A 27,112-nucleotide genomic window follows, 5' to 3' on the forward strand; every position below is an offset into this window, starting at 1 on the left:
ACTAGCCAAACTAGCCCTGCCATTGGATACGTCTGCAGGGGCTGCATTAAAGGCCTGCTGTGTCAGAATAACCTCTGAGGTGATTGGGAATGGACAGTTTAATCAACCAATCAGGATTTGATTAACAGCGGGTGGGGACCGGTTTGGTGAGGAAACAGTGTCACTGTAGGGCCTTTGGAAGTGTGACTGTGAGTGACAGACCTTCAATACCGAAAAAAGCCACTGAAATTGCACTGCACACGGTAAACTAACATTATATGTTAATATGTCTGTTAGAAGCTTTAAATAAAACTCTGAAAAGTGCTTACAAGCTTCAAATGAACTGGTTTAATCTAGAACGGTCAAAGTTGCTCGGTGCACCGTTAGCTAGCTAGCTAGCTTCGTAATGTTAGCGCTAACATGACGCTGGAATCCCAGCCAGACTTTAGCAGAGATTAGCATTCCTGCTGCAAAGGTGTTTTCTTTCTCGTTTTAGAGCGAGTTTTAACTTGAATAGCCCAAACCGAAGGTCTGTTTCTAGTAGTCAAGATTTTCCACTGTTTTTTAGCTTCCTAAAGTTGTGGTCTTATTTTTCCTAGAAAATGTTGAAATAGCCTGTCTTTAGAATTTCAAACTGTTATGCTAAAGTTAGAGTAGTTTACAGAAATGGAGCAGGGTTCCGCTTTAATGTGAATTGTTATATTTATGTGTATATGATTGTGTTTATATAGACATATATGTTTGTGTGTGTGTGTGTGTGTGTGTGTGTGTATATGGATGTGTGTGTGTGTGTGTGCGTGTGTGTGTGTGTGTGTGTGTGTATGTATATATATATATATATATATATATATATATATATATATATATATATATATATATATATATATATATATAATGTGTGTGTATATATATATATATATATATATATATATATATATGTATATATATATATAAAATGACGTGTGTGTGCACGTTGTATTGTATATTGTTGTATATGATTTGAAAATGGATACTTTATTATTTTGACTATTTCATTATAATCACTGTAGTGAATTGTGTTACATAAGAGGTCACATAGCCATTCTTTTCCCCCACGCACAGGGCCTACACACAGACCATGACATACTTAGCACTGTAGAACCCACATTGATATGTCGTAACCATGCTGTTCACTGTGCCAGCGTTTGCCCTTCTGAACCGCTGACACATCAGTAATGTTGCAGCAGTAGGACCCCCCACCCAGCAACACAAATACCAGTCAGGCCAGTCCTCTGCCAGTCCCCGCTGACTGCATTCAGCTCCAGAGCTTGGAATCTAATCAGGCTGACATCACGGAGATTAGCTACAGCCCTCTGATTCCTGGTACAAACATTTCAAACATAAACACTACCATCAATAGGGGCTTTGAGCAGCCTGTGAAACTGTCCCCTTGTTTCCTCTTGGCTTCAATGATGCATTGTAGGAGCTGTGAATAGAACTGGGTCCTCGTAATGATGTTTGGCTAGAGTCACCACAGTCTGGTGTAGGCCCTATGATACCTCAACAGCTAATAAAGCACCTATGAATTGCCATTGAGAGCAGAAGCGGAGTGGCAACAAAACTACAGAGCTTCAGAGGTGAGGAAGAAGAGGGTCTATTACTCTTCCACTAGAATCTCATGCAAGGTAGGAGTTTTCTGTTTTTCTCCTCATCTTGGCTTCCTGCTGTTCCAAGCTTATATCTTAGCTGATGTTATGATTTGATGTAATGAGTGAATGTGTAGTGATATAGCAGCATCTAATTTAGACTGATGATATGGACTTGTGGTATAATATGCTCTCTTGCATGCTTAATGAATTGTTCTTGTACCGCTGCATCACAGAGACGCATGCACTAATTATTCCGCACACTAATTTCCTGATTTGAATTGTGGTTATCACACACGTGATTACTGTGGTGTACATAGTATTTGGAACTAAATTAATACATTCTTTTTAGATCACCCACTCTTCCTAAAATAGGGAGCTGCACTTGCAGCTTAATAATATCACAGCTTAATGCTTCACTCTTACCTCTGAACAATTTATTATACTACAGAACAATTTACATGAAGCTCTGCTTCTTTATTTGAGCTTTGTGTGAGTGCATGAAGGTGTGTGATATATAGAAATATCAGCATTAAGAACATGAGCCAGACAAAAATGTCCAGCAAGCTCCTAAATGTAGATGTACTCATCTTTGGAAGGTTCACGAAGAAGGGTTCTGCCTAGGCAGTTGGTTTGCCTGTCTTTTAATAGATTTCTTAATCTATTAATCTATTTAATCTATTAAGTCAATCCCAGAGATTTAAACTCATTCAGAGTGTTTGATGTGAACTGGTTCATTGTAAACTCTCTGATTTACAGCTCTGATTTCTTTACAATGATTCATTTAGGAACCAAGTGACACAATGTTTATAAATGCAAATGTAGCATTTTATTCGCTGTCCAAAATGAGTGGTGAACCTACACGTGTCTAATTTTTATTTATATTTAAGAAAGTGTTCATTGGTCACTAATTTACTCTATAACACCATATATGTACCTCTCCTTCATGAATGGCTTTTAAAACAAACATTTTCCTTCTCAAAACTGTCATAAAACACTGTCTTGAAACATAGGCCTGCAACTATGGATTTGAAACCATGTAACAGGTTGCTGTGAGGGAGCTTTTAGAACCTTTAAATTCTTTTGGTTCCCATCACCACCACTGTGAACTATTCTGACTCAGTAAGTTTCTCTAGAACAGAGCATTTCACATCAAACATCTCTGACATACTTTGTGGCATAGCAATTTAATTGTTCAGAAGTGGAATCAGTGTAATTCTTCTTTCATTGCTTTAGAACCTTTATGTGGAGGATTTTCAGGTAATTCACACTCACATATCTCATTTTCAAAATGGTTCTTTAAAGAACCATCCATTGAAAGGTTCTTTAGAGAACCCAAAATGATTTATGACATTGTGCCAAAGGTCCCTTTTTGGCACTTTTATTTTTAGGAGTTTCAAGTATTTTCTTTCTGGTATTATTATGAAATCAGTCATTAGTGTGGCATGGAAATGAGACGTTAAAGATCCTCTTGTAAATTGAAATAGGAATAATATAATCATCATTTTGGAAAGCTCTGAAGTAGAATTACGATTAGAATTTGTTGGATTTTAAAAAATGTATGTATGTATTATTACTCTGCATTATGGCAGTGTTAACATAACAGTATTTCTGGTGAAAGACATTGGCAAGTTAGTCAGGTTGGCAATTCATTAATGTTCACACTTAGGCAAATTATTGCCTGTACGTCCATTTCTGTTCCTTGAAATAAAACATTCAGAATTGCATTCTTGAGTGCTCCGCTGCTTTGAGTAAACAAGTGCTCTACAGTCATATGCCTATTGCAAAGTGTCTATATCAATAACACAGTACTGTTTAGTTTAATATATAAATGTGTTATGCCTGCACTATAAAAAAAAAAACTGTTCATTGAGTGTAGATGAGCCTTAGTTATGTGATTTTGTTAGTGCATAGTTGAATTTTAAATAAAATGGACCCAAATAGAAGCAAAGATAACCACAAGCTTGTTTCAAATAAAGAGCAAACGCAATGACAACCATCTTCAACATTTCGAGCACGAAATATGACATAGTTCTAATAAAGAAAATCATAATTTAATTAGATAATAAGTACATAATGTAATTATCTCCAGCATTGCGGAAGCCTACAGGAAAATATACTTAAATGTTTAAATTTAAAAAAGACATTTCTTGAAGTAGAAAATCTTAAAAAATCATCTCAGCGGGTCAGCACATTCCATGTAAACACGCTGCCTTACACAGAAAGGGTTAATTAAGAGAAAAGGTTTTAAAGATAGACCAAGCCAGTGGCAAAGGTATCCACCCTCTACCACAGACTGGGACTAAAAAGTAATGCCCGTATGCAAATGACATGTAAATCGAAGAAGGCACATACTGCTGTACATGGTTATTTAAACATAAGAGCGATACATTCTAACAAGGCACAGTGTAATTGGTTAAGTCAACAAAGATCAAATGCATACATAGACACACAAGAAGCTAAAGAAATGTGTCGTTGAGTAGGGAATGTATTCATCTACAATAATATACATATTTTTGTCAGGATCAAGATGTGCTCTGTCCCTTCAGCAGCACTGTTGTATCTGATTCACTCATACCAGCACAACACACACTGACATACCACCATCATATCGTTGTCATTGTAGTGCTGAGAATAATGTGCCTCCCAGATAATACCTGTTCAGTGGTGGTCCTGTGGGAAGCAGTGAAATGCAGAGTAAAAATGGGCTAACTAAATATGCAGAGCAACAGATGGACTACAGTCTATACAGAACTACAAAGTGCACCTATATGCTCAGTGGAGCTGATAAAATGGACAGTGAATGCAGAAACAAGGCTGTTATGCCTTATTGGTGTGCATGAAACTGCTTTAAGTAATGAACAGTAATGATATATCTAAGCAATCTTTCCTTGTCAGTATAATTGTACAAAATAATGAGCTGCTTGTGATGTTTTCTACATGGGCACATTAACAGTATAGCATTTGACTACTTGAGTAAAGCACTGGCACATTTGGCAATGTTGCATTCATCACCAGCTGTGCCAAAAATATGTACTTTTACGAAAACTTTTCTCACTCATGGCTAACTGAAAAAAGAGAAATTCTGTAGGAATTACAGTTTGTTAACTTTAAATTGGTGTTTGTAGAAGAGGAGAGATTTAATGATTTTAATGTATTTGTTATAGCATTGAAATCGTAGAGAAAAATGACAATCACTTTTTAATTTTGATAATTTGCTTCAATGCTATCATGAAGTGGAAGGGTGTAAGACTGATTTGGAAAATGAAATGAAATGGAAAGTCTCACTTTAATGCTAGGTGGCCATTAAATCTCAGCTATTGTTTGTTAAGCTAGATACTAGTCACCAGTAGCAAACAGTTGCCCGCTCTGCGTACAGCAATAAGTCTAGGCCTATTTCAAACAGACTACTCTGTGATGGGAACAAAGCAGCAGTGTGACTGCTAAAGCTTGCATGCGTATTGCCTACAGCATGTACAGCATGTTTTACAGATGATTTTCCTAACAGATAAAAATTTAAGTTTTGTTTTTCTTTAAAAGACCATTTACATTTTTTCTCTTTTTTCCCCTCTAAGGTCTACTTATGACATTTGTGTGGTTTTATGTACATCATAATAAATTTAAGTGTTAAACAAGCTATTCAGTCACTGTGCCTTTAAGACTGTAGATGTCTGTAAATGAAATCTATTTTGATTGGCTCTCTGGTACTATGCTTCATTCAAAAGCAGTCTGGACTTAAACAATCCTTATATTTTCAGTACAACTGGGAGGAGCTGTATGGTGAATAAGTGGAGATATGTAAAGGTGTTGGTTTTTCAAGATATCACAAACAGTAAATTCAAAATGGGCTGTTTTTAAGTTAAGTGATACTTATTTAATTCCACAAACGGGGATCCACCTCTGCATTTAACCCATCCGTGAAGTGAAACACCACAAGTGAAACTTTTACACACTAGTGCATACACACACACTAGGGGGTACACACTAGGCAGCACACACCCGGAGCGGTGGGCAGCCCTATCCACGGCGCCCGGGAAGCAATTGGAGGATAGGTGTCTTGCTCAACGACATCTCAGTCATGGACTGTCGGCGTTGGGGATCGAACCGGCAACCTTCCGGTCACAGGGCCAGTTCCCTAACCTCCACTCCACAACTGCCCCAAGTTTTGCAGTTTTGCAGTGAATAGTGAATGGTTTTGAAACTTTTACAGTGTTTATGTGCATTATTAAACTTATTATTTTAAAAAGCAACAGAAATTTGTGTTTACATGTGGGTCCTTTAATTAAAACTCAAGCAATATATTTATTTATTTATTCATTCATTCATTCATTTGAAAATGCCATACTACATATTTTTAGATACCACCCAGGCCTCTTTTGAAGCATCATGACTTGAAGTTATTACAAAAATAAATAAAAATGGCAGGACAAAATATACTTTTTATGTCACATTCTGCCTCATGTAATGAGCATGAACGCAACAAGCAAGCTCATTTCCTTGTTGCTTGGGGATGTTCAGCTCAGTATATCTTAATTGCTTGTGTAATTTTTATCCACTTAGCCTTACAGCAGTGGTCTATAGGGATCCCACATTTAATACCAGTGAAGGGTCTCTGTTCAGCAAACATTATGCATTGCATGTTTCATGAAATTCAGCCTCTATAATGTGCTGTTAATGAATGAATCAGATAATTTTATTGGGAAATCAGCCTGGAGGAGCACTTTGGTCGTTACTGCTGCTGTGTTGTTACCATCAACACAAACTTGAAGTTTATGTTTTTATTTACCTTACTGCTGTATTACTTACTGTGCTATATGTGTAATGTGACAGCTGTCAGTGAATGTTTTTGTTGTTTGCTGATTGTTTTACAGCCACAGACTCTTTCTGATGCTAATTACTTTCTCATGACGCACAACTTAAGAGGTCTATGGCTGCGCTGCAATCTTGAGACCTAGTCTCTTGATGGTAACATAAGTGGGTTTGACTCTCTCTCCCTTTCTATGGGAGAGGTCTATGGCTGTGCCAAAAATGAAAATAATCATTGTGGTATAACTTTCTTCAATAGACATATAAATATATAATAATATGTTTGATGTAATGGACCATTTTCACACATTTGTGTTCTAGTTACAGCCCTGATGCCATTTTTTACTGCAAGGAAAGACACACTTCTGACTTATTTAAAGAGGGAAGGAGCGACAAGTAAAACTGTATTGTAAAACTGTAGTGGTCTAGAGCAAACTCACTTCTAACAGGCTTTAGTACAAGTGAAACAAATAAGTGGGTTCATGCTAGTTACAGCCCTGATTTAAATGAAAGTATACTGAGGATGCTGTATGTGAGGCATTGGAAAGTGGGAGAATGCTAGCTTCCCAGGCTAGTTGTTTTTAGCAGCTTGCTAACTTGAAGCAGCACTCGCACAGCGAGTTAATGTTACTATAGATCAAACGAGACAAAAAACTTTGATTTAAGCTTAAATGTACCTAAAAGTAAGAAGTTGTTTATCTAGTGTGAGAAAATCACAACACGGTTAAAGCTTTTGCAAAGCAATCGTCAGATGTTGCAGTTCTTTCACCCCTCAAACTAGTATGACATCATAGAGAAATCCAAATATCTGTTAGCGTCTGGTTCAATATTGTAATCCATCATTGTCACAACAAGCCAGCTAATGTTTGCTATTTGTACTAAGACAGCTAAAAAACAAAGTTTTCTTTTTAAATTATGGATGTAATAATATGCATAATTTAAAAAGAAAACAGATTGTTTTTAGCTGTCTCATGATGAGTGCTAACTACCTGGCTACATCTTGTGCCAATTGGAGAAAAAAAATCTAACTGTCTGCCACTATGCCATGACAGATTTGTGAAATGTTCTACTGTTCTAGTGTTTATGTTCTGACCATAAAAGTTCAACATGACAGTTAACTGCTCAGGAGCAAAAATAAGCCTTTAAACTTAAAATAAATACTGATTTGACATTTGTGATAATTATCGAGATCAACTGGATTTTTTTTTTTTTTTTTTTTTTTTTTTTTTTTTTTTTTTTTATCTTTATCATGATAACATTTTTGCCCATATCGCCCAGCCCTATTTGGGTCATGAGGATGGGTGTTCTAGATAAATTAATTTTCAACTTATAGTGAAATAAAATTTTTAACACTGCATTTGGAAACTAGTTACCCAGGTACTGCTGTCGGTGAAAGCACTGGGCACTGTCTTCTTCACCCGTGGTGACTCCGTTTTTCTCACGCATGGAGCTCTTTCACTACTGACATTAATTTGCTTTTTACAAATGCATAATTGCAAAAAACAGCATTTCTCTGGTGCCAGCATCATCTCATTTGCATATAAAGTAGAAAAGCAGCATGTAAGCAAATTCGTGCCTGTATTCACAGAGCAGTGCAGAGTAGAAAGATTGATCTTGGATCAGATTTATGATAGTCATGATCACAAAATTCATCCTAGGTGCACTTAGACGCTTAAGGCTGTGTGAATATAGACTCAGATTTTGTCTCTTTAACTGAGACATATGGATATGGACAAGTCCAAGCAGAATGTAGAAAAACTTTACACGGACACTTCGTGCTCATTTGGAGTTTTGCTAATCCATCTTAGACAAATGCATTCCATTTCATTCTGGGTGTTTCTAACTAAGCAATCTTGAGACCTAGTCTTTTGATGGTAACATAAGTGGGTTTGACTCTCTCTCCCTGCAGCATTGGGCCTCTGTGGCCATTAGGCAGATTCTCTATTGTAACAATGACAAGTGAAATGGAGCACAAAATCCTAAAACCTGGAAATTCCCCACTCCTTTCTCTCTCACACACACATGCACTCACAATGGCTATTGTTTAACATGGACATAAAGTACTGTGCAAAAGAGTTGGGTATAAAATATATTCAAAATTTTCAACAAAATTTCACAGATGCCTCAACAACTTTGACACAAATATTTCACACTGTTCAGTGTGTCCACTGTTGGCTTTTTAATACAGCTTTTGCTCATTTTGGGAGACTTTGCTTTTCACTTCATAAACTTGTTCAGCTTTTCAAAGAAATGTGTAGGGATGTTTTTTTTTCCCACATCTTCAAATTTCGGTCTTACTAGTTGATTCTTCTGTTCCGAAGAAATCCCAAACACATTCTATGATGTTGGTCTGAACTCTGGGGCAGACAGTCCATTGTTCTCAGAACACCAGCACTGTCTTTGTGCAATTTGCAATTTTTTTTATTTATTAATTTATTTGGCCTATTTCCTTTCCTCGGTATCGTCTTCTCAAAAGCTACTCATCCTTCCAGACCCATGACATTAAGTAGTCTTTTCAAAGTGGAAGGATGGATAGAAACACCTTAAACAAGCAAGATTTTAGCTTAATTTTCTCCTTTCTATGAAAGCTTTAAGTACTGCTTGTGTGCTGGTGGCAGGTTTGGTGGTCTACCAGCTCTTGCATGTCTGTTAGGAGTCCCATTTCCTTTCTGTGTTTGTTTGTTTAACCAACCAACCTTTGGCTTTCTCCTTCCTCCCACACTTGTATGTACATCTTATATCTGATCTCTTTTGTAATATCTCCTGAACAATTGATGGCTTGTACTTGGTCATTTTGACTGGAAATTAATGAAGGTTCTTCCATGACTTTTGCACTTCTTGACTGTTCCCTTTAGATGATTCACAGGCTTTGCTGTTTACCTCTTGTAACTCTTTATGACCAGCAACCAAAAAGGCAAAAAGTTAATGCTCCTCCAAATATGTGATTTCTCCCCATTTCATATATATCACTCCATTTGACCTTGGCCTTTCATTTCTTTTGTCATTGGAACGTACCACCAAATCACACAAAATCAATGTCCATTGTCCATTATGAGATCAGAAAACATTACTTCCTCATGTCCTCCGATGACTTGTCTGTCACTTTGTATTTGGGCCAGTAGTGCTGCGGCTGGTGTGGAGAGAGGTGCCCCTCATTAACAGCTCTCTCCTCCAGTGTAACTGATGCAAATAACAGCCGAATGCTACAGCCGGCAGATATGAAATCCATACTTCATGCATTTTGCATGTGAGGTCAGTGATCAGTGACCGTAAATGAAATGGCAAGGTTTTTATTGTTCACTGGGTATTTACCAAAGAAATTACCGAGAAATTGAGCTAATTGAGCTGAGGGCCTGGTCAAAGAGTGAAAAGTTTTGAATATCCATTTTATTTATTCATTTAATCAGAACAAAAAGAAACCTTGCAAACACATGCAAGACCACTGTGCCTAAAATATTTATTTGTTGCTTTGTTTATTTGTTTGCTTGGCTGATTTTGGATTGAAATTCTGGTTTCAATGTAATTTTGTTCTTTATACCTACCAATTTGTTTACAGACAAATTGACCATAGGCTGATTTTTATTAGCCTCTTGTAGGTGTAACAGTAGCATTCAAATACAGTGTCAGTGCACTTACCTGACTCATGTTATGTACCTCATAAAATTGCAACTAAGGTCAGTCATAATAAAAATGAGAAATTTCGACAAAAAAGTATTTACCATTGATGTGAAATTGATATATTCATATAAATCAAGCAAATTTAGTGCATTGTTTTATTCAGTGCACGGAACACTGTGAATTATTGTTGACATTCTTATTTCCTTTCATTTCTCATAAATGCTGCGATGGTGTAATCATACATTATGATATCTGTAGCCCTTTTCCCCAAAACACCCGTTTATCACTGTACATGTGTTTGTACTATGCAGCTGTGTAATGGTGATTTATTGTATGTTCTGTTGATGAATATGTTTCTGTGCTGGCTGATAGGACAGATGGTATCTGGAGTGTGAAGGGGCAGTGGAATGGCTCTTAGGGGCCGCCAAAGGCCTCTCCGGCTGGAGCGGTTGGACTCAACAAGTCTGGATCACTTTGACCTGCAAGAAGATGCTGAGGAGCTGGATATGAGCTGCAGCACAGATCACTGTGATGGCAAGCTGTTGGGTGAGTGACTCTTAGCAACTCAAAGTGAACTCTGACCTCAGCTTTTAATCCTCAGTTCCTCAATAGTAAATTCAGTTTGACCTGTTTTAAATTGAACATTTTTTGAAAAACATGTAACCTGGTGAACTTAATTGTTTTTGGTGTATATGCACTTATTTCATATTGGATGATTGTAGCATGTTCGAAATAGGAGCATGCTTACTACTGAGCACCCAACCCCCCCAACCCCCCCCGTTCAGGTTTATTACAAGTGGACCCCCCCCATTTCTTGCTTCAGCTGCAATTTTTTATTTATGTAACGCTTTTAATGCCAGATGCATTTGAGAGCTTTACAGAATGGCGATAAAGCTTAAAAGTAATAGAAGAAATTCTAAATTATGAGTGTACTTTAGTGACTGCATAAAGTGTTATTTAGTGACACTGTGTCTTTGAGGCCTTTGCAGTCAGAGACCAAGTCATACTGTGTGTTATTGTGTTTTCTGATGCACCACATAATGACAGACCTTTATGCTGGAAACAGTCTGTATGATCCTTTTCTCCTTTGGCTTGGAGAACATGACATCCATTCTTTCCATAAACAGCCTAAAAGACTCGACAGACCACAAACATTTTGGCTGCACCCGTTCATTTCAGATGATGTGGAGCTCAGAAAAGATGCTGGCATTTCTGTATATTGTTGACATATTGGAGGTTTAGGTAGTTATGTTGGAAGGTGAAGTGCTTTTTCATTTCAGCTTTCTGTCCAGTCAGCAAGTTTCCCATTCCCGTTATTCCTGTATATCTTAAGAGTCTTGACTAACCTTTCATATTGCAAAAACTGCAACTTCAGTAAGGATGTGCAGACTCCCACAATAATATTATTGAATAAATTGTGACAAAGCTTTTTTGTCCACTCACATAGATATGGTGGACAAATAAGCTTTGTCACAATTTATTCAATAACATCACTTTCATTGTGTGAGTTCAGAGGAACTGAACATGAAAATCATGTGATTTCTGTTAGGTGAGTGCAGTTTCCAGTTTTCACAAACATTCAGAGAGAGCACCACTTGCTGCTGGTTTGAATCAGTGAATGTTTATATATATATATATATATATATATATATATATATATATATATGAAAAACACTGCTCAAAAAATAAAGGGAACACTCAAATAACACATCCTAGATCTGAATGAATGAAATATTCTCATTGAATACTTTGTTCTGTACAAAGTTGAATGTGCTGACAACAAAATCACACAAAAAACATCAATGGAAATCAAATTTATTAACCAATAGAGGCCTGGATTTGGAGTCACACACAAAATTAAAGTGGAAAAACACACTACAGGCTGATCCAACTTTGATGTAATGTCCTTAAAACAAGTCAAAATGAGGCTCAGTGTTATGTGTGGCCTCCACGTGCCTGTATGAATTCCCTACAATGCCTGGTCATGCTCCTGAAGACGTGGCGGATGGTCTCCTGAGGGATCTCCTCCCAGACCTGGACTAAAGCATCCGCCAACTCCTGGACAGTCTGTGGTGCAATGTGGCGTTGGTGGATGGAACGAGACATGATGTCCCAGATGTGCTCAATCGCATAGCTTCAATGCCTTCATCTTGCAGGAACTGCTGACACACTCCAGCAACATGAGGTCTAGCATTGTCCTGCATTAGGAGAAACCCAGGGCCAACCGCACCAGCATATGGTCTCACAAGGGGTCTGAGGATCTCATCTCGGTACCTAATGGCAGTCAGGCTACCTCTGGCGACCACATGGAGGGCTCTGCGGCCCTCCAAAGAAATGCCACCCCACACCATTACTGACCCACTGCCAAACCAGTCATGCTGAAGGATGTTGCAGGCAGCAGATCGCTCTCCACGGCGTCTCCAGACTCTGTCACGTCTGTCACATGTGCTCAGTGTGAACCTGCTTTCATCTGTGAAGAGCACAGGGCACCAGTGGCGAAATTGCCAATCCTGGTGTTCTCTGGCAAATGCCAAGCGTCCTGCACGGTGTTGGGCTGTGAGCACAACCCCCATCTGTGGACGTCGGGCCCTCATACCATCCTCATGGAGTCGGTTTCTAACCCTTTGTGCAGACACATGCACATTTGTGGCGTGTGAAAGCACCACCAACATTCAAAAGTGACCAAAACATCAGCCAGAAAGCATAAACACCAATAATTTCCACCTGTTGTCTATTCCATTTGCACAACAGCATGTGAAATCGATTGTCAATCAGTGTTGCTTCCTAAGTGGACAGTTTGATTTCACAGAAGTTTGATTTACTTGGAGTTATATTGTGTTGTTTAAGTGTTCCCTTAAGTTTTTTTGAGCAGTGTGTGTGTGTGTGTGTGTGTGTGTGTGTGTGTGTGTGTGTGTGTGTGTATGTGTATATATATATATATATATATATATATATATATATATATATATATATATATATATATATATATATATATATATATATATATATATATGTAGTGCAAATGGAATAGACAACAGGTGGAAATTATTGGCAATTAGCAAGACACACCCAATAAAGGAGTGGTTCTGCAGGTGGGGACCACAGACCACTTTCTCAGTACCTATGCTTTCTGGCTGATGATTTGGTCACTCGTGGTAGCATGAGACGGACTCTACAACCCACATAAGTGGCTCAGGTAGTGCAGCTCATACAGGATGGCACATCAATGCGAGCTGTGGCAAGAAGGTTTGCTGTGTCTGTCAGCGTAGTGTCCAGAGGCTGGAGGCGCTACCAGGAGATAGGCCAGTACACCAGGAGACGTGGAGGAGGCCGTAGGAGGGCAACAACCCAGCAGCAGGACCGCTACCTCCACCTTTGTGCAAGGAGGAACAGGAGGAGCACTGCCAGAGCCCTGCAAAATGACCTCCAGCAGGCCACAAATGTGCATGTGTCTGCACAAACGGTTAGAAACCGACTCCATGAGGATGGTATGAGGGCCCGACGTCCACAGATGGGGGTTGTGCTCACAGCCCAACACCGTGCAGGACACTTGGCATTTGCCAGAGAACACCAGGATTGGCAAATTCGCCTCTGGTGCCCTGTGTTCTTCACAGATGAAAGCAGGTTCACACTGAGCACATGTGACAGACGTGACAGAGTCTGGAGACGCGGCGGAGAGCAATCTGCTGCCTGCAACATCCTTCAGCATGACCGGTTTGGCAGTGGGTCAGTAATGGTGTGGGGTGGCATTTCTTTGGAGGGCCGCACAGCCCTCCATGTGCTCGCCAGAGGTAGCCTGACTGCCATTAGGTATCGAGATGAGATCCTCAGACCCCTTGTGAGACCATATGCTGGTGCGGTTGGCCCTGGGTTCCTCCTAATGCAGGACAATGCTAGACCTCATGTGGCTGGAGTGTGTCAGCAGTTCCTGCAAGATGAAGGCATTGAAGCTATGGACTGGCCCGCCCGTTCCCCAGACCTGAATCTGATTGAGCGCATCTGGGACATCATGTCTTGCTCCATCCACCAGCGCCACATTGCACCACAGACTGTCCAGGTGTTGGTGGATGCTTTAGTCCAGGTCTGGGAGGAGATCCCTCAGGTGTTGTAGGTGCCCAGGCGTTGTAGGGAGGTCTGAGCCTCACTTTGACTTGTTTTAAGGACATTACATCAAAGTTGGATCAGCCTGTAGTGTGTTTTTCCACTTTCATCTTGTGTGTGACTCCAAATCCAGGCCTCCATTGGTTAATAAATTTGATTTCCATTGATGATTTTTGTGTGATTTTGTTGTCAGCACATTCAACTTTGTACAGAACAAAGTATTCAATGAGAATATTTCATTAATTCAGATCTAGGATGTGTTATTTGAGGGTTCCCTTTATTTTTTGAGCAGTGTATATATATATATATCATACAAGCTAAATTAAATATCATGTATGGAATCATATGAAATATAACTTGCTGTGTCATGATGACATTGTATAAGTGCACAGTATGGTTTCTTAGTGTGACATTTCCTTTGAGCTATCAGGTTATTTACAATAGTGGTGCACAAACAGCAGCCTACAGTGCCCCTATTTCTGAACAGTCTTTTTTGTTCAGAAATATGTGTAGCAGCAGTTCAAAGCAGAGTGTTATGAGGTTTTGAATGATCTGGTAAAGCAGAGCACAGCGTCCCTAGGGAAATCCCCAAGTGCCAATAGTGTGCTCCTCCAGCTGGACTTTTAAATTGCTACTCTGCCATACCTCAAATGTCGCCCCTCCAAACCATTATCGTGCCGCTTCAAAGGTTACATAGTCAATCTAATCACTTCCATCTATATAGAGCTGCTAGATTGATAGGCTGCTATCAGTTTGCCAACATCAATGCAGGTAGGTTGTGTGTATGCACGAGTTTGTAATGTTATAATCTGTTTTTGTTATGTATTAACCAGAAATGTATTATCATTATTAGAACAAAATCTCAATTTTTGTCATTTCCTTTTCTTACATAGTTTGATAAAGCTATCTATGTTTCCACTGTGTGAAAATGTTATGCTGAATGAACCAAAAGAAATGATGTACTTGAATTGCTAGAATAAAATCTTATGTTAACTTCTAAACCTCAATTTCCAAAAAGATGTGACAGCATGTGAAATGTGAGTTAAAAATGAAAGCATGGATTAGTAAATTCTGTATAATCTGTATTAAACTGAAAACAGTACACACACACATTTTTTAATATCTTTAGAGTTTTTTTTTTTTTTTTTTTAAATAATCTGATTTCAAATTTGATGTCTGTAACATTCCAAAAAGTTGAAACAGAAGCATGATTGTCTCTGTATTACATCACCTTTGCTTTTAACAACAGTCAGTAGTCATTTGAAGACATCAGTTAAAAAGCTAAAAAGAGTTTTTGGAAGCAGAATTTTCTGCATGTTTTCAATGAAACAGACGTTTATACTGCAGACACCATACACTCTGATTATGCAGACTTGCTGTTGTAACACATGCAGAATCTGATGTCATGTTAAAATAAACATGGACGCTCCTGAAAAAGGCATTGTCTGGAAAGCAGCATATGTTGGTCTGAAAACTGTATACATGCCATGACGCATCCTTGCTTGACTTTTACACTGGTAAAAATCTTGATGGTCCTATTCTCCTTGAGAAACCTGACATGCATTATTTCCTTAAACAATCTGAAAGGTTGACCACAGTACTCATATCCACTGTTCATCACTCCATTTCAGTTGAGCTTGAACCCAGTGAGGTTGAAAAGCATTTCTGGATGTCATTGATATTTGGCTTCCACTGTTCATTCTTAACTTGCATATATGGATATGGCCAAAGTATTCCCAAGTCCATTCAGTGATATCCATCACAGAAGCATGCTGGTTTTTAATGCAGGAATGTAAGGCCACAGCTGTCCAGTTATGGTTTTCATCTTTGCCCTTTGTGGACAGAGATTTCTCCAGATGCTCTGAATAATTTGATGATGAGCATATTAGAAGGGGAAATACCGAAGATCATTATATAGTAGCATTTGTTTTTTTAAACTGCTGGATTATTTGCTGACACATTTTTGCCAAAGTGACAAGCTTCGATCCATCCTTTCTCATAAAGGACTGGGCCTTTCCTAGATGATTGTTTTATATTCAAGCATCACATGTTCGTGAAATGTTCAAAAACATGTTAATGTTTCTAGTCTTAAATTTCTCCTGTTCCAGCTTTTTTGCATGCATCAGTTTCAGAATGAGTGTAAATTTACAAAAAACAATAGGTTGACAAGGTATTTTTTTTCTTTGTACTGTTTTTGTTTTAATACAGGTCAAAAAGCATTTACAAATCCCTGCTTCCTGGTTTTATTCACATGACATGTACTGGCCTTTTGGAATTGAGATTCAGAAAGTTTTTTCCTTCTCCTGTAAAGTTCCTGTTTTGGAAATATGAGGTATTGTCTCATTAGCGATGATATGAAATTAAATAACAGGAGTAGCCTAATATGTCTGATTCTTTTCAGAATCAAGACCCATCCCTTTTCAAGCGATATACATGTTTGTTCCTTTCAAGTCTTTGGATTGCACAGTGTTTCTGGAGGATGTGCCAATCCTCGTGCAAGTGACTGAGGTGGAGCGCTTCACCTATACAAGGGTAAAAACAAAAAAAGCATTTCTTAAACTGTAATGTTTTTTCCCCCCCATGTGTTTTAAATCTAGTTAATATCCAGTAACATTTCATCAATGTCTATTTCAAGACTCAAAATCCATTTTCATTTTAAAGAAGGATTCATTCTAATGGTAAAAGGGTAAAATATATGTCTTAAATCATGCTTATTAATATTGTTGTAGTATCTTCCATTGAAAGTTTTTTTCCTGTGTCTACTAGGCCTACAGTTTTAACTGAATTTGTGTTTTTGAACGATTTCCTTAAAAGGTGTTGAATCCCAACCTGTATACCATCGAGCTGAGCCATGGGACTTTTACATGGAAAATCAAACGACGTTTCAAACACTTCCAAACTCTTCATCAGGAGCTTCTAAAGTTCAAGGCCCTCTTAAAGATCCCACTGCCAAGTCGAATGTAAGTTGTGCTAATTTATTCCACAGACACACACCCAGGAGCGTCTACATCCGCATACACATACACCCACATCCGCATGCATGCATGCACATACCCATCTACAGTTGTATGCAAAAGTTTGAACACTCCTGGGCAAATTACATATTTTGTTAGTTTTCTAAGTGAAAATATTCGAACACAGGCTTAAATATGGCACGTATCTGCAATTTTTAGTGCACTGCAATTTCATGCTGAGGTAAAAATAATATTAATTTTAATTGAGAATGCTTGTCCAGACTCTGGGATACAACTGCTTATTGCTGTGACAAAACATCCCCAAGAAGTAACCTTACAGGAGAATGAAAACACACCATTAACTTTTAGTATATTAAATGGTATGGATTAAAGAAAATGAAACCCAAATCATTTTGGAACATTTCTATTAGTCCCTTTGTAATGTAAAGTGAGGTTTTGTTCTGACCGCAGCAAAATGTAATAATAATCTTAGTAAAAAAAGAGTTACACTCCAGAAAAAAAACTTGATATGTAGTTTTTTGTTTTTAGGGATGCGTGAATACCATTTTTTTTTTTTTTCTTTCAGATTCTGTAGAAGTACATATTTTTTCATCTTCATTGATACAAAGTCTGATACCATAAGGAATTACCTTTCTATAATTAAATATATGTTAGTGAAAATGTGTACAGCTCTGTCTATGGATAATTGTCAAACCTTTTCATTTAAAATAACATGCTGTGCACTGAGTACTGAGCAAACATGGTGAAAAACTGTGCTGCAGCAACTGGGCTAACCGCACTGTGCGCTGAATTGTGCACGGTAGGACAACATGGTCTCTCTACAGGCTATTTTGCAAAGACAGCTTAAAAAAACGATGTATTAATGTTCATAATTTGTAATTCTGTTCAGTCAAACAGCCTATATGAATATTGTTAGCAAATATCAACTTTCTCACCTTCTTTCAGCTAGTCTTAGTCTGCATCCATATTGGGGAAATGGTTGTGATTGTGTGTATAAAAATTGGCTAAAATCACACAGTGTGGCCAGAGTGTTTAAAGTGACCCATGATTTTGTGTCTGATCTACACAGCATCAGCAGCAGTTTACTGTGAACAGACCCTTGTTCACTGCCAGCTTGTTATTTGTTCATCTGCATGGCAGTGTATCCTGGACTTACACATCACATGATATCAGCGGGTATCAGATGTTACTATCGCTACCTTGTTATGAGTACAAGTAAATGAGTATGTTATCAGACAGATACCAGTATTGGTATCGATGCATTCCATTTATTTATTTATGTCCTAAAATGTTTGAAAGCATGCATGAACACACACTCCCAAGCACAGTCCTGTGCTGAGAACATGCTCTGTCCCATTGCTTTTTGTGTCATTAGATGTTTTCATTTTTCAGCTGGGTGTCCTCAATTATTCCCAGATGTTTCCCCTCAGCTTTTTCCTAAACAACCTGTTCTCAGCTCAACTGCTCTGCTAGTATTGATGCCTTGTATTGATGCACTACAGTTAAGCAAATCAAAGCCTGCTTTACTGATGCACAGTATAAAGGCTTGTGAAGATGGTAATGTTAAACAATGGCAGCTACTTACGTAAATCTTACATAAGAAAAAGAAATTAGCATAATATAAATTATGTCCTGTAAGCCTAAATGTTTTTTTTCCTAAAGTTAGTGTGAATCAGAAATTAGTTGCTGCAGAAACGTATTGACTCCAAATATCGGATGCTGTTTAGAGGTGGGAAAAATGTACTAGTCCTGGATCAAATATTATGGAGAAACAAGATATGTTTATAGATTTTGAATGATTGTGTTTAAAATGGCCAAGGACTAGGGCCGGGCAGTATAACAATATATATTGTTATTGTGATAAATTATGTGACTACATTTCTGAACATATTGTGGATACAGTCAGTCCTTGTAGAAAAATGACCAACTGCACGTTTCATTTTAAAGAGCAAAATTAGTAACATTTTAGAGTAACACTGTATGCGAAATATTGAATAAATCAGTGTGCTCACAGTTTTAGATAAGATTTTCTTAAAATGTAGCACTGTTTATTTTTTCCTCTGTTCTAACAGTTAAGTTTAAAATTAATATTGTTACACACCATGTGTCTTGAAAATTTGTTCAAGTATCTGGATATTATATTTTTGCTATATCGCTCACCTATACCAAGGACTTTTATTAACAGGATAAAAAAACATCCATTTTGATGTCACGTTGACTTTAAAGCACTTTTGTGTAGATCCTCAGTGTTTATTATAAACTTTTTGTTGCTGTAGAGATAGTTAGCAAACAGGCTGAAGTGTGCCTATACTTGCAGTTAAGCCCCATTTGCAATATAAAATGTATACATTGGGTATTAATTCATTTTAATTGTTTAAATTCTCAGTCTAGAGGTCATCTTCATTGTTCTGTCATTCATCTTCTGGAAAATCTGAGTAAAGAAGAATTTACGGGTTTGCTGAGTCACAGTACTTTTAGCAACTGTATGTGATGAATGTTTTCCTTTGCTACTCCTTCAACGCTTACAGGTTCTTTATATTTTCAAAAAGCAAACTTTTGTTTTCGATGTTTTATGTGACAGTGTGTGGGTCATTTCTCTTTCCCAGTCACTCAGTCAAAAGGAGATCATTTAAAGGCCACAAGAGGTCCCAGGGAGAACACATGCCCACACTGCCCCGCAGACCTGATGCCTTGGTCAAAGAGGAACAGCTAATCAGCAGAAAAGTTAACTTACTATTCTACTGGGAAAAATCAGTGTTCTATCTAATTACTATTGTGATGACATTTGAATTTTGCATTTTAACATGCCCTCTGTATTATCATTTTTCTTCTGCATTAGATGCAGCTTGAAGACTATCTCAAGAATATTTTGAAAAGACTGTTATATAGGAATCATCCTGCAACAGTAAGTGGCTAATACATGGAAACTTTTCATGCTGTTAAAGCAAATTAGTATTGCAAAATTGCAGCACTTTCCACAGTGTGTTTTGTATAGGCTGCTGAATGATTCTTAAAATATGTTTTCAAATTGTAATCCCAAGCTGGTCTCCATTTTGGAGAGAGAAGTTTCTAGAGGTGTGCCTGCTGTGTCTTTCCTCATTAAAATGGATCCTTCAGTATCGCACGCCTTGGTGAAGTGACTCCTCACTTACTGCAGAATATCAGACAGGATTGCACTTTGTCACGTTCATAATTAGCACTTGCCTGAAAGGCTAATTAAACAGTACCTGTGTCCTCCACCACATCTATATCAATATTCAGCACATATGTTCCTGACTGGTTATTCAGCCTGAACAATGCTAAACATATCACACAATTTGACCAAAATCCCCACCTTTCAATTTAATAATAGACTATCTAACTGAAATATTGATAAGTGTATTTATAATAAAATAGAAGTGTTCAGCATATTCAGATGCATTTGCCTTAGAGCTACTTTATAGCTTTCAAATGCTAATGAACTCCATGTTGTGTTTAATTGTGATTTCAGCTTGAATTCTTAGAAGTGAGTCAAATATCGTTTATCCAGGAGCTTGGACCAAAGGGCATGTAAGAACGCACCAAGATGAACTTACTAAAAGAGAGATTATGCAGCATTTTCATTATTATAATTTTTACAACAATATTCTTATTCAGTATTACTCTGCGTTCACTATTACGGTGAATATTGCCAAAGTGGGACATTTTCAGAAACATTACATTGTCAGGCAGTCTTTAACATGATCATATATAATCTAACCTGATGCTTTATAAAAGCCCAAAATCTCCTTTAAGCTAAAAGTAAAAATCATGAATAAAAACACAGATGTAATGAACTGTCTCAGAACCTCTGTTGACCTCTGTTAGTGGAACATTAATTGTCAAAGTAGACACTTTATTTCTAATTATTTTTTAAAATTTTCAGTGGATAGGGCTGATACTTTAATGAACACACTTTTAATTATTTACTTTCTTTGTAACATTAAAATTGTTCATAACTGATATCTAGGTGTCTGTTTTAAATCCAGAATTGTCACGCTTGCTTTGTAGTTTTTGAGAAATGAGTTATGTGTTTCTGAAAAATCAAATATAAGCCTCTGAATCTCATTTTGATGTGGTGGAAATCCTTTATTTGCCAGTAGTTACTGTGGATAATTGTAGCCATTATTTTTTACATGTAAATAAGTAACAAAGACAACGAAAAGGTCCCCTTAAAATGACTTGTGGCTGTCTTAGTTTGACAGTAATGTCTTCTCCCACTTTATCAATATGCCAGTATGGTAAATTGGAACAGTAGAAAAATTGTTTACAATAAAAACATTAAAAATGGTGCAATTCTGTATCCTACTTCCATATATGTAAGAGTATACAACTTATAATTCGAGTTTTATTTATTAATACCTTTTAATGTAATTTGTCTCTACTGTTATGTCACATTTCATAGATTTCATAGCTGCTCTTTTGGCCATGACAGCACAAACATCACAGCACAAGCTCTCAGTTCTGTACTTTCAAAAGAGTAATTCCAGTAATAAATGATTTTTGATCACTGAAATATATATATATATATATATATATATATATATATATATATATATATATATATATATATATATATATATACATGAAATACTGGGGGTCCCACTTTACCCACTGTGCCACTTTATCAATATTCACTAGCGATGAAACTGAGTGAGGTATTGTTCAACAGTCTGATGAAGCCCTAACATTTTTTTGGTTACATGCCCTACAGGCCAATTTATATTCATTTCCTTTTTAAAAAGTGAAGGTTTTATCCAGAAAAAATCTGGAGGAAACACATTTCCAGTCTGTTACTGGTGTGGATCCAACAGTGTGTGTTATCGCTGGTCCAAAAGGTAAGATCTGCTTTGTAATTATAATTATTTCTTTTTCTTTCTTTATTCAGGTACATTTTATTGCCATGAGGATGAGCAAAATGGTTATCTGTCAAATTATGTTACACCGCCCCTTTTTTGTTGTTGTTCCAAACCACACCCTTTAAAAGAGAGAAAAGCTGATATCTATTTTTTTTGTGAGAATCCGCTCAGGCTGACAGGCTTACAGTCATCAACGTGACCTTCAGTCTTCATTCCTCTCACAAGTGCCGCAGCACAGAACAGAGCTACCCCTGAAATGAGTAGGACAGAATAACACATGCTCATGTTGAACTATTCCTCCTCTGTGGAGAAACACTGTTTTTATTTCAGTTTTACAGGCAGCTAGTGTTACGCTTGCAAAATTCACACAGCTCGTAAAAGCAAACAGTGAAGCTTCAGCTCCAATTGAATTTTGCTCCTCAGATTGCGGCTCTAGCTGGGCACTTGGGTCGTGCCGTGTCTTTTGTTGCGGCCATTTACTTATTTTTGCTTATTATGGCTGTTTTCCTATGGCGGTTGGATCAGCTCTCTCCGTGTCTCTGCTCTCATCGGGCGCCCGCTTCATGTTTCAGATGGCTGGTGGTGAAAGACTCCTTTGTTCTCTACATGAGGCCTGAGGATGGCCAAGTAGGGACCGTGATTCTCTACGATAAGGGTTTCCACATCAAAATAGGGACCCAAGAGACTGGAGTCAGGCATGGAGTGACAATTGAGAATCTTTGCAGGCAGGTCATCCCGCTCTTTTAATTCATTTATGTGCATGTCTGAAATGTTTAATTTTCTTTGTCCTATTTGAGTCTGAGCATAAATCTAAAGATTTTTTTTATCATTCTCAAGATCATAAACATTAGCAAAATGGGCATTTTTAGTTGCTTGTCCTTTTGATCTTTTATTCCAAAAATGATCAAAATACTAACCTTTAGTTGAAGTACAGTAACTGAAATAGATCATTTAAATCACATCATGAAATAAATACTTTTCTCAAATTTGTGTGCCACAATTGAAGGCACCCCTTCATTTAACATGTGCAGCCTTCCTTTGCAAACATAACAGCAGAGTCTTCTCCACTAAAGCTTAATGAGACTGGAGAACACATGGCAAGGGGTCTGATGCCATTCCTCCATACAGAATCTCTCCAGATCTTTCAGATTCCAAGGTCCATGCTTGTGGACTCCCCTTTTTAGTCCATGCAACAGGTTGTGGCAAAACCTTGATTCTGTAGCTAGTGAAACATTTTGGTGTTGACTTTGGATCATTGTCATGCTGGAATATCCAGTCACAGCCCAGAAAAAGATTCTTAGCTGAGACAATCAGGTTTTGATTTAATGTCTGCTGTTTTTTGGAGTCCATAGTACCATGTATCCAAACAAGTTGTCCAGGGCCTTTGGAGTCAAAACAGCCCACAACATCATGGGTCCAGCATCACAGTAGAACAGCATGCAACTAAAAGTTACAGTAATGCCTGGCAAACTTGAGGTTCTTGAGTTTGTTTTTTTTCATGACAGCAGAGGCTTTGTTCTGACAACCCTTCCAAACAACTTATGGTTGTTGTTGTTCTGACTCCAAGACCCAAGTAATGTCTGCATTTCCCCAGTTGTGATCCTTGGAGATTCTTTGGCCTCTTCCATCCTTCCCACTGTATGTGGGATCAGTATAGACCTATGTCCTCTTATTGGCAGATTCTTAATATTTCCAGTTGCTTTAAAGTTCTTAATTGTTGCCCAGACAGTAGGGCATGTTCAACTCTTGAGCTATTCTCTTGTAGCCATTTCCTGATTTCCTCTGGTCTTTTCTGTAGTGATGGATATGGTGATTTGGAATATTACCTCATATTTATACCCCAGTGAAACAGAAAGTCATGGCTGACTGTGTTCATAATTGCTTAGGTGAATTTTAAGACAAAAACTATGGAAGGTGCTTTAGTCTGATTTCACTCATAAGAATTACAGGGGTCCTAACAATTGTGACACAGAGATTTGAGAAAAATATTAATTTCATAATACAGTCATGTGAAACATATTTACACATACAAACATTTTATCTTCTTTTTACCAATATTGAGGGATGGAAGTCATGAAACTAAACAAAACTGAAAAAATGTTTGTGAAAAATAATTTGTAAAATAATAGAAATGCAATTTTCTTGTGGGGCAGGGTGGAGACACCCCCACATCTATTACTACTTAAAATGCCTACAATTAGTATCTTTTAGTATTTAGTATTAGTAATTTTGTTTGCTCTTGATTGTTAAAGTGAGCTGTATCATCATGGCAAGATCCCAAATGATCTCTGAGGCCTTCAGAAAGAAGGTTGTAGATGCATTAAGTCTAGGAAGGTTCTAAAATGAGAAGAAGTCAGCCACTGTGCAGAAAATTATTTACAAGTGGAGAACATTCAAAACATAGCCAGATCAGGCCACCTGGGCAAGTTTAGTCAAAGAGCAGATCCCAAGATGAGTAAAGAAGTCTGCAACAATCCTAAAATCTCATCAGGGAACTCCTGCCACAGTTAATGTCAAAGTACATGCATGTACCATCAGAAAGAGAGAAATGTGACAGGAGAGAGACATTGCTGTCAAAAAAAAAAAATCGGACAAGATGAAAGTTTGTCAGAGAACACCAAGACAAATACCAAGGTTTCCTGAACAGTTTTGACAGATAAATCCAAAGTTGAATTATTTGGACACAGAAACAGGAGATATGTTTGGCACAAACCAAACACAGCATTTAAGCATAAGAAGCTTACACCAATCAGGAAAAATGTAGGGCGAAATGTTGTGGTTTGGAGTTGCTTTGCTGTAGCAGGGCCTGATAAGCTCTCCATCATAAAATCCACTAATTCTTTATTTTATCAGAGTGTGCTTGGGGAAAATGTAAGACCGTCTGTCCAAAAGCTGAAACTGACCAGCGTCAGTTTCAGGTAGAGGTGGGCCATGCAACGTGGCAGTGACCCAAAACTGTTGAGTAAATCCAGAAAGGACTGACTCAAAAGAAAGAAATGAAAAGTTCTGGAATTGACACGTCAAATCTTAATCCTGTTGAGATGCTGTGGGGTGATTTGAAACAGACTGTGCATGCAAGTTTTTTTTTTTTTGTTAATTTAATGCAATTCCATCACCTTTATCCATAGATATTGCTTGAAATATCAAATATTGATATGTCCATGTAAAATATACAGTGGGTTGCAAAAGTATTCATACCCCTTGAACTTTTCCATATTTTGTCACATTACAACCACAAACATAAATACATTTCACTGGAATTTAATGTGAAAGACCAACACAAAGTGGTATACAATTGTGAAGTGGAAAGAAAATTATACATGAATCAAAACATTTTTTACAAATAAAAAACTAATAAGTGCGACGTGCAAAAGTATTCAGCCCCCTTTTCCCTGAGTGCAACCAATTGCATTCAGAAGTTGCCTGATGACTGCTAATGACTCAAAAGGGTCCACCTGTGTGTAATCTAATCTCAGTACAAATACAGCTGCTCCGTGACGGCCTCAGATGTTGGTTAAGAGAATATTGGGGAGCAAACAGCATCATGAAGTCACAAGAACACACCAGACAGGTTAGGAATATGGTTTTGGAGAAGTTTAAAGCAGGCTTAGGTTATAAAAAGATTTCCCAAGCTTTGAACATCTCACGGAGCACTGTTCAATCCATCATCCGGAAATGGAAAGAGTATGGCACCACAGTAAACCTGCCAAGACAAGGCTGTCCACCTAAACTTACAGGCCGAACAAGGAGATCACTGATCAGAGAGGCAGCCAAGAGGCCCATGGTGACTCTGGATGAAATGCAGAGAGCCACAGCTCAGGTGGGGGAAACTGTCCACAGGACAACAATTAGTCGTGCACTACACAAATGTGGTCTTTATGGAAGAGTGGCAAGGAGAAAGCCATTGTTAAAAGAAAACCATAAGAAGTCCCGTTTGCAGTTTGCCAGAAGCCATGTTGAGGACACAGCAAACATGTGGAAGAAGGTGCTTTGGTCAGACGAGACCAAAATAGAACTTTTTGGCCACAATGCAAAACGCTATGCGTGGCGGAGAAATAACACTGCACATCACTCTGAAAACACCATCCCCACTGTCAAATATGGTGGTGGCAGCATCATGCTCTGGGGGTGCTTCTCTTCAGCAGGGACCGGGAAGTTGGTCAAAGTTGATGGGAAGATGGATGGAGCCAAATACAGGGCAATCTTGGAAGAAAACCTGTTGGAGTCAGCAAAAGATTTGAGACTGGGGCGGAGGTTCACCTTCCAGCAGGACAACGACCCTAAACATAAAGCCAGAGCTACAATGGAGTGGTTTAAAAAAAAGAATATTCATGTGTTAGAATGGCCCAGTCAGAGTCCAGACCTAAACCCAATTGAGAATTTGTGGCAAGATCTCAAAACTGCTGTTCACAAACGCTCTCCATCCAATCTGACTGAGCTTGAGCTGTTTTGCAAGGAGGAATGGGCAAGAATTTCAGTCACTAGATGTGCAAAGCTGGTGGAGACATACCCTAAAAGACTTGCAGCTGTAATTGCAGCAAAAGGTGGCTCCACAAAGTATTGACTCAGGGGGGCTGAATACTTTTGCACGTCGCACTTATTAGTTTTTTATTTGTAAAAAATGTTTTGATTCATGTATAATTTTCTTTCCACTTCACAATTGTATACCACTTTGTGTTGGTCTTTCACATTAAATTCCAGTGAAATATATTTATGTTTGTGGTTGTAATGTGACAAAATATGGAAAAGTTCAAGGGGTATGAATACTTTTGCAACCCACTGTATATAATATATGCAGTTGGCATATGAATGTTTGTGGTTGAAAGACTTTAAGACAAGAAACTGTTTACACAAACTGAGGTTGCTTTTTCAAATACTATAAAGTCTCCTCACGCAAAATTATTTTTAAAAAATTGTGCGAAGACTGAGATCAACTAATTAAATAAGTAGAATCAGCTGTTCTGCTTGAAATGAAAACTTGTAGCTACACCAACCCTTTGTGGACAAGATTGGTGACCCCTGGTCTAGTCTGTACAAAAGCTGTCATGGATCTGCTTTTGATTTTTAGGGCTTGAAGAATGCTAAATTAATTATTTTTGTCTGCAAACATCTAGAAGGGAGATTTCTTGCT

General features: G+C 37.9%; 1 protein-coding gene across 2 annotated transcripts in view; it reads left to right on the forward strand.

Moving 5' to 3' along the window:
* The first annotated feature begins 10,416 nt into the window (after window positions 1–10,416).
* si:ch211-168k14.2 (phospholipase D1) overlaps window positions 10,417–27,112 on the forward strand; it is a 46,446-nt gene continuing 29,750 nt past the window's right edge. Inside the window, exons 1-8 of one of the 2 annotated variants that reach the window (XM_037538953.1) lie at window positions 10,417–10,574; window positions 16,581–16,661; window positions 16,944–17,089; window positions 19,711–19,828; window positions 19,944–20,009; window positions 20,595–20,653; window positions 21,868–21,960; window positions 22,554–22,706. In XM_037538953.1, coding sequence (XP_037394850.1) covers window positions 10,560–10,574; window positions 16,581–16,661; window positions 16,944–17,089; window positions 19,711–19,828; window positions 19,944–20,009; window positions 20,595–20,653; window positions 21,868–21,960; window positions 22,554–22,706 — 731 coding nt within the window. In that variant the 5' untranslated portion in view covers window positions 10,417–10,559. Of the gene's footprint in view, window positions 10,575–16,530; window positions 16,662–16,943; window positions 17,090–19,710; window positions 19,829–19,943; window positions 20,010–20,594; window positions 20,654–21,867; window positions 21,961–22,553; window positions 22,707–27,112 lie in introns of both variants that reach the window. The other variant, XM_017720922.2, reaches the window with a different exon arrangement.

This window comes from Pygocentrus nattereri, chromosome 6, assembly GCF_015220715.1.
Source record: "Pygocentrus nattereri isolate fPygNat1 chromosome 6, fPygNat1.pri, whole genome shotgun sequence".
NCBI classification, from domain to species: domain Eukaryota; kingdom Metazoa; phylum Chordata; class Actinopteri; order Characiformes; family Serrasalmidae; genus Pygocentrus; species Pygocentrus nattereri.